Genomic DNA, 16,013 nt, shown 5'->3' with positions numbered 1-16,013 from the left:
GTTTGCATGAAAAAACACTTTTAATAACATAACCTTGATGTGATTTATAATCTTCTACATGGGGGCTTGAGTGTGACCCTGGGCACCCCTCTGTATATGAAGTGGTTGTATTTGTCCTGGTTGCGATTTATTATTTGCTTGTGAAAGCGGCTGTGTGGCCCCGCAAAGGAAGTGGGCTTTGACCCGGGGGGCCATGTTGGGCCATGAGAACCTTGACAGGCCAGAGCCAGAGCAAGGCATCGTGGGATGCGTAGCCTCCGTCAGCCCTCACTGTTATGTTTCCCATGGACCTGGTTATGGTAAGGGTTAATAGCCACAACAGATGAGACGCAGCCAGGAGGTTGGCCAGCTGTGTGTCATCCCCTAATGATAATAATATACAGGACGTATATTATATAATAATAATATACAGGACGTACACGTTTCTGTTAGACATTCAGCACACTGGGGTTTTCGTTCGGCTCTGTTTTGCAGGTTTTTACTGAGACGTTTGTGTCACGTTCTAATGCTTTGGTCCTCATATATCGGGAGCTGATGTAATGATCTGACTTTTCTTTAGAAAAATACAACGTGAATACATTTCCACGTTGCTGAAAATCAGACACATCACTAGTCGACTAACACAGCTTGTTTTGTGAGGCTGCTAACAAGGTAAAGTAGTGTTATAATTAACTAGGTAGCAGTGGGGATTACTCACCCAATCCATTGTGTTGCAGTATTTTGGCTCGACTAGCGAGCTTGTGTTGTGATTCTCAACAACGTTGAAACGTAGTTCTGTGTTTCAAAAGAAAAGTCTGAACATTTTGTTGTCACAGTGTCACTTTTAGCTACTTCCCTAGTCATAATACTTTATTTTTCTGTGTGAAGAAGATCAAGTGCATTTCTATGAACTAACTAAGACTAGAATGACAAATCAGTCGACGCCGACATATATAGTGTAACTCTGAGTTTGAAATCTGTGTGGAGAAGACATACAGTACAGGCATACAGGCCCTGCGGTGTTGTGATGACTGTGTGCTGAGGATGAGGACTGATGGTGCTCTGTGCTGTGTGCTGAGTGAAGGCTGCGTGCTGCACCCTCTGATTGATTCTATTTACACAGTCTTCTCATAGAGAGGGAGAGATGGGCATTAATCACATTCAGCTCTTTGTCAGACTCCACAGCCTTCACCCACTCCATACACCCCCCCTCCCCATTTCCTGCCCTACTCTCTCTGTATGAGTGAGGGGATGAGATTGTTGTGTGTGTGTGTGTGTCTGCTTGTGCATGTGCATGTGTGTGTACTTGTGTGTGTACATGTGTGTGGGTGTGCGTGTGTGTGCTTGTGTGTGTGTGCTGGTGTGTGTGTGTGCGTATGCATGTGTGTGTGTGTGTGTGTGTGTGTGCGCGTGCGTGCATGTGTGTGTGTGTGTGTGTGTACATGTGCATGTGTGCATGTACATGTGTGTGCATGGGTGTGTGTGTGTGTGTGTATGTGTGTGAGTGTGTGTGTGCGTGTGTGTGTGTGTGTGTGTGTGTGTGTGTGTGTGTGTGTGTGTGCAAAATCCCTCTCACGTGGCATCAATAAAAGGGGGAGCGGGCCAGAGGTGGAGAGACTCTCTATCAGAGACAGAACCTCCGTCTGGCCCAGTGGCAGATATATCTCTAATCTGCCCAGTTCGTCTGGACCGGTGACTGATAGTGGAAGCCCTGTACTGGGCATGGCTCCAACACATACTTCTCCCATTTCTCCCTGTCTGCAGAGACCCATAGAGAGACCCATGAACTTGGTCATGTTTAATCTGATTGCACTCAAGTGCAAAGAGCTCTCAGCTGCTTAGTTTCACCTTACCTTTTTCCTAATTAAACAGATGTTCTTTAAAAAAAAAACAACAACAACAAAAAACCAGATGAATATTGTGTTGTCGTTCTTGTTTGTGTTGTTGTTGTTGACGTGTTCAGCTTCAGGCGTTTGATGAACCTTTTGGAGTTCACTGAGCTCAAATGACTAGAACAGCTGCAGTCAGCTGACTCACCCCTCTCCCAGGCTGCGGAGATGAGAGAGAGTGAACCTTCTCTCAACGCTGAGCTGACTATGTTACTTGTGTGTCTGGGGGTCGATAGGGAGTTCAGTAGACACACACATCGACGGAGGGGGACCAGGGGGGTATTCCATCAATGTTGCTAAAGGAAAATCCAGGTTTATTCTTTATAAATCTCACGACACTTCAAAAAATAAGCCTGGATTTTCCTTTAGCAACATTGATGGAATACCCGCCAGACACTCTAAGAAACCGAAGATTTACTAAGCATAATACTAAGCTAAACTCTCACTACAAGTACAGGCCCCTACGCTGTAGGTGTCTCTGAGCTGGGGCAGAGGGAGAGCGTGTGTCAACATGCCCCCGCTACTCCACACGTTCTCCTGTCTCTGATCCTAAATGCCAAACCACATTCTCTGGAAGCGTCAGTCAAAGAATGCCCCGGTTTCCGCCGAAACTCGTAAGCCACGTGATGGCGGTTTTAAGCCCGGCTTCTGGTTGACAGCTTTTCAGAATGTGTGTGAAATCAATCCACTTCCATGTAGGCTAATCAACGTCAGGAGCTTCCAACGTACTTGGAAAGGTCAATGAAAGTGACAAAATATGTTTCTGTCTCCTCTATCGTTCCTCTTTTAGTGGAAAAAGGTTGAAAGGTTGAAACTAAAGAGACACAACAGTTCTCTGTCATCACAAGATCGACTCTTGTGTTGAAAAACTTCCTATGAACTCGTAGTGTTTCCACTGTGGGTTTCCTTTTGCTTAAAAAGCACAATTTGAGAACAATGATCATGTCATGTTTTGAGCTGGATTTGGAAGTGGGCCAAAACACCAATGCGCACCACCACCACACAGACTGCATAATGGTATGCTAACACTGCAACATAGTAGTATGGTAAATGCTATGCTATCTGTACACTATAGTGTGGTAATGACTATGCTAACTGCACACTATGGTATGGCAAATGCTAACTGCCCCATTAATGCTGGCCTTCGCACCTTCGTCCCAGTCTAGAAGTGACACAGCACTGTTGTCTGGGATGCTATTACCATGGCTGAGTAGTTCACTGGCTGATTGGGGGCGGGGGGGGGGGGGGGGGTCGTAAGCAGGTAAGCTACACAGCTCTTTGTCACCAATCCCCTCCCCCACCCCCCCACCCCCCTCATTTCTAGCCTCTCTGTGAAGAACATTGTCAGCAGGGACACATTAACTCAGTCTGCACATCTCCAGTCACAGTGAGTGCACTGTGTACATCTCACACCTCTCACCTGAGAGTGTTTGTCCCCTCCCCATGCCTACACTCACAGACCCTAGAGAAGGCTTTCAACTAAGAAAAAAGGCCATTTAGGTTCCTGGTCCCAGGGTGTCTGCCTTGACTGTGGAGGTTCCATTAGGGGTGAGGGAGATGATGGCTGATGGCTGATGGCTGCACTAATGACAACCATGTTGTCCTGAATGAGCGCAACACTTTACAGTAATACAAAATAAAAAAACGTTAAATATTTTTTTGTCAAATACATAAAAGGAGAAGACAACTAATAGTCAATGGAGGGGATGGGGTATCTACAGTACAGATCATTGTAAAACCTCCAATAACATTGTGAATTGACAGGAATGGGTACCATGCCAAACTTTACCACCTGGTCAGTTTTTCCCCTTTTGTTTACTCGTCGGATAATTACAAAGTGGTGATGATAGGAACAAGAGATTACAGAGCATGCATGCTGATGTGTGTGAGCGCTTTCATCAGGGGGGCCCACCCCCCCCTCCCCCCTCCCCCCGCCCCGGGCTATCAGTGAAGAAAAAAACCATGGTTCATCTCCCCGCCACCACTGTTAATTAAAAACAGATTGGGATTAGAAGGTTGTCTGTCCACTGCCTTAAAACTGTTTACCAACACAGGCCAGGGGCGGGTTAGCACATCTGGTGATTAACCCTCACCCGCACGGCATCTCATTATCTCTGAACCAGCTCACACATCTGGCACCAGCACAACGGTCTGCCTGCCTGTCTGCCTGCCCGCCTGTCTCACTACAGCCTGGAGTAGACGTCGCCCTTGATGACGGATCCAAGATCATATGATCTTATCACATTATCTTATCATATCATATGATCTTGGATCTGTCACCAAGGGCGACTTCTACTCCAGGCTGTAGTGAGACACTACAAGGTACTGCAGTGTACTATGTACTCTTACCATTTGTGACAGCAGTTGGTGAAACCGGGAACGAGTCAGATTACAGATTTTTATTCTGGAAAAATGTAAATAAATGTGGACGTTGTTGAAAATCAATGACACACTCGCTAGTTAACTAACACAGCTTGTTTTGTGAGCCTGCTAACAATGTAAAGTACTGTTATAGTTAACTGGGTAGTAGTGGGGATTACTCACCAAATCCATTGCGTTGCAATATTTTGGCTTGACTAGCGAGGTGTCATTGATTTTCCAACAACATTGACATTTATTTACTTCAATTTTTCGGAACAAAAGTCAGAGCAACTTCATCGGTTGCCGACTTGTTCCCGGTTTCACCAGCTGCTGTCACATTTCAAACAGCCCTCCACCACCACCCCCATTAGCCCTTCAACTGCCCCCCCAGGAGTGACCTCCTGCTGAACGACAAGTACCAAGGTACACAAGCCACGGTGGACCGCTCTCTCTATTCAAGGCCGACTGTGGATCTGTATGGTAATCACTGTACTGACTCGGTATTAAAGATTCAGTGCTCTTTGAGTGGCAGCTAATGTCGAATGTGAATGGGTAACAAATCACTTGCATTGTGGTTGAAGTGACTGCATTTGAATGCGGCTGTCGACTATTCACTGAGAGACTGTGCTCGGACAGTAGGGCTGAAAACCGACCAGCAGTGTGAGAGAGAGACACCGCCAGACTGTAAAGCGTCTCGGTTTAATAGCTTGTGATGGTCCACTGCTGTGCTAGCCTTCTCCGCTGCCTCTGAGGCACAATAACAGCAGTGGGGAGAGGGCCTGGTTCATTAGAGAGACACCTTCAATGGCTCCTGTAGCACATAAAAGAGGCACATAAAAGGCACGCACACACACGCACGCACGCACGCACACACACACACACACACACACACACACACTCACACACACACACGCACACACGCACACACACACGCATACACACACGCACACACACACACACACACAAGCACGCGCACACGGACACACACAAACACACACATACTCTCTGACAAACAAACAAACAGACACCCACACACTCACACACAAGCAGACACACACACACACACACACACGCAGACACACACACACCCACACACCCTTCTTTGGAGACTGTGTGTGCAATGTAGAGCTATTGCCTCTGCTGGCTCTATCTCTCATCCTACTTCTATGAGTTATTCCCAGGGTAGGTGATAGATTGATGCACTTACGCAGCTGGGCTTGTCTACCGGGACTTTGTGTCCTAAAATAAAGCAGCTTTGCACTGACTAGAGCCACGCCAAACCAACTTTTAAAGTGCAAACTCCTGTACTGGAGTACAAGCCGAACCCATTTCATACTGCATGGTCTTCTGAGAGTGTTTCTATAAAAAGGAAAGATGTCCAGGACCATCGTAACCTTTTTCTTCTAGTCTTTTTTTAGTTTTTTCCACCATAGAAACTTGAGACATCTCAGGATAAGGGCTCGCTCCATCACGGCTGCTGCCTCAGGTAGAATGGGCCTGCTTGCTTGCTTGCCTGCCTGCCTGCCTGTCGTTCCGCTCGAAGACCTAGATAAACAGGCAAAGACAAACGACACCTACGTAGATCCATCTCTCTTCCCTAATCCCCCTGCGTCCTCTATCTCAGACATGATTGGTGGGCCTGGCCGACCTATGTTAGCTCCACTCTTGGAACTAGAGAGCCTCGGACCAGGGAACACTCTCCCTCCCTTCTTCCCAGCATCACCATCATTCTACTTTTAATCTTAATATCATTAACGACGAACCGGACATCATCATTACAGGAAGAGGCAATAAAGATTATAGCTAGCTATCTTTTTGTTTCTTTTCTGGGGAGAGATTGTCTCTATGTCTCTGTGTGTCTGTAAACCGTCCGTGTGTGTTAGCCTTTCGAACTGAACGAGCGCAAACAAAACCCTCCATTAGCCGATGTGTGTGGATGACTTGGCACCACCTGTGAGACCGACAGTGGGAGTTGAGTGAGTTTAGGCCCGGTTAAATGAGGCGGTGGGCTGTTAGTGAGACTGTGAGCTCTGTTTAATAAAGCGGAGGAGAAGAGTTAACTCCCGCTCCGACTGTACACAGCTGTTCAGTCTCTGCCCACAGTCTCTCTCTCTCTCTCTCTGCAGGGACACACATGGGACATTAGCTCATGAGGCACGTGTGTCTTGAGGCCATCACAGATCTCTGTTTTGATAGAGCCTTTTTTCCACTCTCCCTGTAAATAACTTGGTTGTCCTCTTTAACTCTTAACTCTCTCTCACACTCTCTCTCACACTCTCTCTCACACTCTCTCTCCCTCTCACTCTCTCTCTCTCTCTCTCGGGACTTGTGAGAACATTATGTTCTAACTTCTAACCTGGAATCTTGTGCTCTTTATTAAGATAGGATATATTTGGTTAGGTTACGTGTCTTTCAAGGTACTCAAGGTCTCTCTAAGATGGAATGAGTTGAGAAAACAAGCTCAGGAAAGATCATTGTTAACATTTCAAATTCTAAACTATAAATATGTTTTTTTACATTTTATGTAAAGTTTGTGATAGCTTTTATCCTGATTCTGTTTTTTTTTTTTTCTCCATCCAGTCATTTCCCAGTTGAACTTTAAGCTTTAATTAACAAACTACTTAGCTGGTGTTTAATGATGTTGTTCATGTTGGCTATTCCTGTCATTGTCAACTAGTTAAACCAATTTAATTGAATTAAATAAAGTTATCCATCCCCGAGTGGCAACTACTCTGGATCCTACTACTTTTTATTTTCTCCTACTAAATCATATGTGTCTTCACTTCTGTTTCAGATTTTTCTGATTTTTTAAATAATTAAACCCTGCATTCCCACGAGAAGTAAAACATGCCTTTGATCCTGAGTGTAGAGGAGAGCCACTCTCTCACAGCAGCGGTAATTCATGTCAGGTGACTACCACACAACTCCCACTGGCTGGGTTTCCCTTGGGATCTCTAAAATCCAGAGCCAGATTCCCAGGAAGCACCCTTCATTCAAGTCCGTTTACCTTACAGTTACCGTTTACCTTAAAGCTGAATATGTCAATGATGCAAAGAATACTTCCAATCTTACTTTTTTTTTTAAAACATTTTATTTTTGGCAGCTTATAAACGAGAACATAACTGTGATAACATTGTCATATATAAAAATAGAGTCACTTTGTGGGATTGTCAATGTCCGTTCTTTACAGTGTTAGGAGTCTGTTGGTTTCCGACGTTTCGGTCAGATGTATCCGATGATGTCGTTACAGATAATGGGCTGTCTGCTGCCTGACTTCATGAGGGCAGTGAAGCGATAGAAGTCCGTCTCCACCTCGTGCAGGCCCGTGTGGGACTGGTGGAAGAAGGGGGCGCCGCGCGGCTGCAGAGGCTGCGCCCCAACGGGACACGAGAGGCGTTTGGGCGCCATGGCAGTCCTGTTCACACGGGAAGAAGAGTCCGAGGACCTCATCCTCACCCGCCCCTCCACCACACTCTTCGACATCCCCGCTAGTTTCCTCCTCACGTTGACCAAGAAGCCTTTCGCTAGCCTACGCCCCCCGGAGCTGGGCTTGAGTTCCGCCGGCTCGGGACACTCCGGCAGGTCCATCCAGTTCTGGATGAGGTCGGCGAAGCTGTTGTCGCCCAGCACCAGGGGCTGGCGGTTCCGCCCCCTCGTCAGGAGCGATGTGGTCCAGTCGTCCGGCTCGCTGGCCGACTCGAACGAGGTCCACCTCTCCAAGCAGGCGTCGGAGGTGGACTTGGGCCGGACCCGTCCGCTGGAGGCGCGGTTGGTGCGGAGGCAGGCGGAGTTGGACACCCGTACGTTCCTGGTCCTCCTGAGCACCACGCCCTCGTCCTGCCACGACGCCTCCGAGTAGCCCGAGTCGAACTCCAGACTCTTTTCACTGCTGGGGGAACCCAGGCTCAGACGCAGCCGACTCCTCGCCTCCTCCTCCTCCTCCTCTCGGTCCTCTTCCTCCTCCAGAGGGCTGGCGAGGCAGCAGGCGGAGTCGTAGGTGCTGGCCGTGCTGGCGTCGGAGATCCGCAGGCGCGCGCGTCGCTCCCGCTGGAGGGCTCTCTGTTGACAGGCGCGGGCCACGGCGGAGCGGTGGTGGGCCAGGGGGGGGGCCGGGGCCGGGGTGGGGGTGGAGGTGGTGGGGCCACAGGCAGGGCCAGGGCCAGGGCAGCCCCTCCTCAGGTGTTTCAGGTCCTGCAGGGACCTCATCATGTAGTGCATCTGCTCTCGCAGGCAGTCTCCAGAGTCACGTAGACACAGCTGGGGAAAGACGAGAGAGAGAGGACAGGGTTAGACAAACGATCACCTATTCTTATATTCAGTTATAGGAAATACAACGTTTATGACTGGATGTTTTGTTTTTTTATTGGTGTTAAGTAACATGAAATTGTAATTGGGAATGTAAAATGACAATACATGTTTTTATCTCTGTTCAGGCTAGGTTGCAATGGGCTGATAAAACTCAAGCATTCTCTTTTCTACTGTAAAGTAAAAGTCAGAGATCTAGGAGTAGTAACTCCACTTCTGATCCACGTAGCTGGATAGAATAGAGCTCTTCAGGGCAAGCTCAGACTTGCTCAGCGGGTGACTGGAAGTCGAAGTTTCGACTCCCTGTAAAAGCTACGCCTCTTCCTGTAAAGGTACTCCAAGAGCCACACCGTACCGCCGAACGCTACCCTGATTCACTACAACAGAAAACTACCCAGAATCCACCAGCCGTGAATCTCACCGTCACACACCCCTCTGAAATTCAAACGTGTACCACACGGACCGCATGTTTAATATAGACCCACCCACAGCGATATGACTATTGAAATTGCCCCACTACACCTACTGTGCATCGACCACACCTGTCTAGATGTCTGAAACACAACTGACACACACACACATCATAGTTGCCTTAAGAGATAATACTTTATGACCTGGTTTTCCAGACACAGACTAAGCCGAATCCTAATCCTAGACTAAAGATCCTAGATTGTGTGATTTAGTCCAGGATGAGGTGTCTATGGAAACCAACCCCTATTCCATACAACAGCATTCAACATCTTTAAAGTCTTCCCTCTTACAATTTCTGTACAGGTAATAAAGTCTCCTGGAAATCTCCTGTTATAGGACAAGGTTGCTCCCAGCTGCTCAGCAAATAGGATAGCTTGAGGACTCTGGTGTGGAGGGAATGGGATCTACTGTGGGTGTATAGTGGTGAGTACCTCTTTAAGGGTGCAGCGTGCTTGTGTAAGTCAGCTGTGACACACTAAAGACCATAAGACCCTATTTCCTCTCTACGCCTGACTCCCATGAAGCCACTCTCTGATTGGTCGAAACCAACCAGTGAGCAGCGTCGGCTCACACTCAAAATCAAACAAGGGTTGAAAGAAAAGAAAACGGTGGGATGGGAAAGATGGACGACACAACATCCAGCATACACACAGGTCGATGACTCAATGTTTTGGCCAATGACCGAACATGTTGTGGCCATGACCACACATCCCCTGGTTAATGTGATCACTCTATAACCTTTGCACTACTGATGTGTACATTACTACCTTTGCTCATACTGTATATTGCACATTGCACATGTCTCCTCCTGATATAGCTTCTTTTATACTTCTGCACATTAGATACTGTACATAAACTACCTCACTGTACTTAGCTCATAACTGTATATAGTCCATAACTGTATATACCTCTAAACTAAACTGATGTTTACAATACTACCTCTGCACATACTGTATATTGCACAGTGACCTATCACTACCATTCTTGTTCTATTTACGTCGTGCCCTTATATCACTATTTGGTTCATTTTGGTTGGTGCTAAACTGCATTTCGTTGTATAGTACTTGTACTCTGCGATGACAATAAAGTTGAATCTAATCTAATCTAAAAAGTAACATAGAATGACCAAACATTTGACGGACCATCCATGGCTTCCATTCAGTGTTGGTCTTACATGAAAGTGGCGCCAATAACTATGTAACAGAAACAAATAAGATGACAGAAGCTGTGATGACCTCTCACTTCAACAGTGGCCAGGGTTCGATTCAGAGTTGCGTCTATTGGGTGATTCCTTGTTTAGCAATGCATGAATATCAATGGGGGGGAAAAAACAGTAGTTTTTCCCTGAACAAAAAGACAAGTGACAATGTGACACTGTCTGTCTCAGCCAGGGACAGGGAACATAACCTCCCAGCCCTGAATGGTCTGACGGTGGCATGAGGAATGTGAAGAGGAACAGAGGAGGAGAGAGAGAGAGGGAACCATCTCAGACACAGGTTCATGTCTGACCAGCGCCAGAAAGGTCACCACCAGTGGTTTCACCGCATGAATGAGCCGCTCTGTCCCCCTCCGGTCTGACCTATGAACCTGTGTGACCTGCTGTCCCTACCATGCGCTGGGGAAGTGTCTCCCGCTCCGCTAGTGGAGTGGAGGCACTTTACCTCACCTCCATTGAGGTCGTTGACCCTGTCCCCCAAGACCTTCTGCCTATGTTTGCTTTCACCACAACGCCGGTAGATGCAGCAAGAACATGAGAGAGTGCAGCTACGACACCGTTTGGTGGTCCAGTCATTAGAACACAACAGAACAACTAAGCTATCACCATCATAGGTGATCAGCAAGTCTTCCAGGGGGCAAACAAGTGTTGCCACAAAGGGTTCACGTTGTACATATTCTCTGTTACTCTGAAGAGATGGAGCCCTACAATGGAAATAGGTCACAACCAGCATCTACCCTAGATTGGATTGGAGTCCAGATAGAGAATAATTATGACTACGAGGAGGTCTTCTATGGAATATGACATCATTGTTACATAATTGCATAATTTCCTCCACTGTGGCAGTTAAAGACGTCTCCATATGCTTCATAGTTTTAGAGAATGGATAAACTGTTAATAAACTGCCCTTCTTTGGCTGTATTTAGCACAACACATGCAACACAATGCAACACATGGCATTCAGTGTGGACAGTAGCATCCCTCTGTAGAGACATTTGGGTACAGTGTTGTGCGCCAGAGACAAGCGCCGTCCGTCTGCGCACAGAGCGTCGCCCTGCAGATGTCTCCATATGCCCGGCATAACTGAGCGGCAGCTAATTTAGTCTCTTTGGTTTCGGAGTCTATTTGGTATAAATGTCAATCCAAATATGTACCCACTGTACGAATTGTGCATCTACAGAAGACTACAATTTTAATTTTAATAACACACGACGTACTGTACAGACATAGTGTCGGGAAGGGGGGGGGGGGTCCCCACATTAAAGCAATGTGGGTTCTATCGGACGACTCCAACTCCAACTTATGCAACCCATTCCAGATGGCATTACATTAGGTTCACGCGCAATAGTTCGCATGATCTGAAATCAAATCAATAAATAACTCACCATTTATTTCCAGATCCAACAATTTTCTTTCAGATCCAACAATCAACTCCTGCAAGAGAAATGACAAGAACATTAAAATTAGATCAATTAAATTATGTATTACCTGATTATCTGATAAGAACAAAGATTAATGCCATAAAAATGGACATAGGAAAATAACAACCCATCACACTTACATTTGATGACACGTTGTAGCTATCCAGCTTGAGGTTTCCAATAAAAGTGAATGTTTTTCGTTCCACAGATGCACTGATTGACAGTTAGCTGACTGCAGTTGTTGTGATGTGAATCCCTCGGATTTGTGAAGTAGTGTGAATGCGTAATGATTTTTGTCCGACTCTCCCCTTTTAAAGCGTTCGCCATACAGCCAATGAGAACGTCGCATTTCTCCAAACCAGCCAATGAGGGATCACATCTGAGCAACGAGCCTCCACCCTCTGAATGCACATCTGGATTTCTCTGGAACTCTCCCTGATCTCTGAAATTCAACCATTATAATAACGCAATGCAATATTGTAATAATAACTTTGTCTTCTTGTGATAATCAGATTGATGCATTTTCCATGCAATGTTAGACAGTGATGATAATACTACTTCTAGATGACATGACTAGCCTAATTGTCCCCTATATAATTGTCAGTGGACAACAGAACATAAGAAACCATCAGATGTTCACTTCGAAGTGCAATTTTAGATTTTATAGAGTAAAAAAGTCTCAATCCTTTTTTGGGGGGGGTCACATGAATTCATGCGTCACGAGTATAATTCTCTAGTGAACTCTGCGGAACCAAGTATAGTCACCAAGTATGGGCAACAATTAAACCTCTTTAGGGTATGAGACTGAGTGACCGTATTGTGCTCTTGCTAATCATTTTTTAAAGTAGAAGGTATGTTATGAAAATATGTTTCTGTTATCTACTAATCCTAACGGGTCACAATTGCATGCAGAGAAATTGAGGCTTCTTGCATCTACAACCATGTGTGTCTTCAAACCGTTCTTGATTGATTGAAAACCTTTATTGTCCCCAATGGGGAAATTTTGTTGTCTTTCAGACTAATTAATCAGTTGATTGCTAGAAATGCAGATGATCAATAATGTCCCTATCATGGCAATTCGTGAGCTTAGAATTATACGGTTCTATCTCCGTTTAGGGTAGTTCAGAGATATTGAGCGTCAACGTTTTTACATTCCATTATGTTTTATGAGATGGAACCTTTGTATTTTATGAATTACTAACTCAAAAATGTCAACATTTTTAAAATAACACCACACAGGCATTAACAAACACCTAATGGATCAGATTAGGTAAAAAAGTCAATTTTGACAAAAATGGAGATAGAACCTTATAATTCTAACGTCACGAATTATCATGGCATTTAGGTAGGGGCCAGGGCTCAGAGGTGTCGGCATGTCGCCATCTAGTGGCAGAGGGTGACACTGCGAGCGCTCACCACCCCATCACCATTAACAACATTCTTACATTGATTGAATGGATTGTTATTCAAAGCGGGAGCCTCCGTGGAGGTGCGCAACTCTTCACTGCTAATGTGATCAATGATAGCCTGCTATTCATGTGCAGATTTAGACTAATCAACCATGCTCTGGTGCATACAGTAGCCCATGTGACAAGCCTCAACCTGTTTACATTTGACATTGTTTTGGGTGCAAATTTGGAAGGTTGTGTCCACTACGAAGGAAAAAACTGATCAGCTAAATCATCTTTCTTTTAACCTATAGTCCCAATTCTGTACAGTGATGAAAATCAGCCCTATCAATTATGCAAGGCTAAAATTTAAAAAATATAAAATAAAATAGGTGTCTGGTTTGGTTAAGTGTATAATGTGGTGAGTGCCTTTTTATACCAGAGGTGGTTATATTCATGAGGGGTTTCCATCTTTGCTTTTAGGGTTTTTAATTTGTCTACGTCTGCCTAATGTTCAAAAAGCTCCTCTAAGGCTTTATTGAAAAAAAGGGTTCCTATAATAACATAATGTCTCCGGGAAAAATGTTCCATTAAGAATTGTCCATTATCCGCACAGCACAAATAAACCTCTTCAAATCTCTCGGACCGTTGCCTACATTCTTCGACAATTATGTCTGTCTGTGTAGCTAGATGCATTAGCCAAGTAATTACACAAACCCAATTACACAGCCCTGCCTTTCACCTTCTCCTTGCTTTATTGGCCATAATAACATGCCAGTTAGTCCTTGTACACATGTGTCACTATGGTGTTCACATCAAATATGTTAGCCAATGTCCTTCCTATGGATGTGCCTGGAGTAACACAGCCTAGGCAGCATGCTATCAGTTATTCTTGACATAAGAGCCATAAATCTGGCAAGACCAGGCAGAGTTGATCACGGACTGAAACAGCTGAGAAGGAGCATGTTTGTTTACAGTGGCCCAGCCTTGACTCAGGTAACCAGGGGCCGAGGCGCGCACACACACACACACACACACACGCACGCACGCACGCACACACACACACACACACACACACACACACACACACACACACACACACACACACACACACACACACACACGCTAGTTCTACCTAGCCAGTTCAGAGAAATACCAGCCAAGCTTGAAACAGCACAAACCACAAACCATGGGTTTTTACAGTCCCTTACTTCTACTGCTCGTACCGTCTCTATTCCAGATCCACATGTTTACTGGTGAGTCTTTATGAGTTCTCTGTGACATAAACCTTTCACCCTTTAAAGTTAAAAAGGGCTTCTAGGTGTGTGGCTTTGTAGAAGTAACTTCACTTTTTTTTTAGAATAGGTTGAGAGTGACAAAAATGATCCATATTCACTATTAGACAGCATCGTTAATGCACTAGGGTGTGAGACATCATGTAACAAAGAACAGCTTATAATACTGAAATTATGTTTGTTTTTTGTTATTAGAGCAGTGTTTCAGGTAAAAGGGAAAACGAGTTCCAGGGGGCACTTTGACAGATCATCAGCAATATGACCTTCCTATAGCTATTATTTCTATGCATCAATCCATTTTCTTCAAAAGTGAGTTGATCTAGATTCTAGATTAGTGTTGTTCATTTCTGGTTCTGGGTTTCCACAGAGGACAGGTTGTTTTTGGTTATTTTTTCCAGCACAAAAGCCCAATCAAGGGGATCTGTTGATGAATTAATTAATTTAAATGATTAATAGCAATAACTAGCACTGGCTGGAACAAAATCAATCATATATTGTAAATGTGTGAATAAGGATGATTGATGGACATTAATAGCCCACATTCCTTCATTGAAAGTAGAGTAGAGATTACGTACAACAATTAACACCTTTTCAACTTGTGGGCAATAGCAAAGGATCAGCATATGTTTGTCAAAGGGGTAGACAAGTAGGTGTTCATGTACACAAGTAGCTGGTAGGTGTTCATGTATGCAAGGTTTGGTTGCCAGTCTTTTACAGAACACAGAACACTCTGTACATCTTGCCCACAAGGGTCTTGAGCAGACTACAGGGAAGGTGTTGACTTTATGCCCTATGCCAACAGCGCCCCCTAGAGGCACGGCTGCTGGAGGCTTTTCTAAATTCAAAATCTTAAATCTCTCTGTCTGTCTGTTCTCTCTCTCTCTCTCTCTCTCTCTCTCTCTCTCTCTCTCTCTCTCTCTCTCTCTCTCTCTCTCTCTCTCTCTCTCTCTCTCTCTCTCTCTCTCTCTCTCTCTCTCTCTCAAACAAATGATCATGTTAGAAAATAATTAAATAAAAGTTATTGCAATAAAGAATGGCAACTAAATAAATGCAATTATTTTGTATTGTGTAGCCTATAATCGTCTCTCTCTCTCTTCCTCTCTTTCTCTCTCTGTACAGCTGCTCAATCGACACCCTCCCCCACACCTGTGGCTACTACAGCCATCGCCGGTGAGTAGGTCCTCTGTTCAGTAGTTTGTGATAAGCCTAACTGGTTTGATGAGATGACGAGTCACTGTGTGCTGCTGAGATGAGTTGTATATATTTGTGAAACGTGGTGAGTGAGTTATTACAGTGAGTTATGAGTCAGTGATATTTCTCGATTTCTCTCAAACAGCAACTATGCCAACAGTCACCACCATCGCCGTCACCACCATCGCCGCCACTGCCACTACAGCAACCACGACCACAACCACACCTGCCCCCACGACCACAACCACACCTCCACCCACGACCACAACCACACCTGCAGACACGACCACAACCACACCTCCACCCACGACCATAACCACACCTGCCCCCACGACCACAACCACACCTGCCCCCACGACCACAACCACACCTACACCCACGACCACAACCACACCGGCCCCCACGACCACAACCACACCTGCCCCCACGACCACAACCACACCTGCAGCCACGACACTCAGCCCAGGTAACCTAAACATGATTGTTACGGCCTCCTC

At 45.5% G+C, this 16,013-nt stretch overlaps 1 protein-coding gene across 1 annotated transcript; it reads right to left on the bottom strand.

Moving 5' to 3' along the window:
• Nucleotides 1-7,451: 7,451 nt before the first annotated feature.
• On the bottom strand, nt 7,452-10,677 carry LOC308172958 (PAK4-inhibitor inka1-like; the record flags this gene model as incomplete). Its single annotated transcript, XM_080547923.1, has 2 exons — nt 7,452-8,486; nt 10,672-10,677. 2 exons carry the CDS (start codon nt 10,675-10,677, stop codon nt 7,452-7,454), a joined length of 1,041 nt encoding a protein of 346 aa, XP_080404049.1.
• Between the last annotated feature and the right edge of the window lie 5,336 nt (nt 10,678-16,013).

Source organism: Nansenia antarctica (genome assembly GCF_963989245.1).
Source record: "Nansenia antarctica genome assembly, chromosome: 18".
Taxonomy (NCBI): Eukaryota; Metazoa; Chordata; class Actinopteri; order Argentiniformes; family Microstomatidae; genus Nansenia; species Nansenia antarctica.
This window is presented reverse-complemented; position numbering and strand designations above follow the sequence as displayed.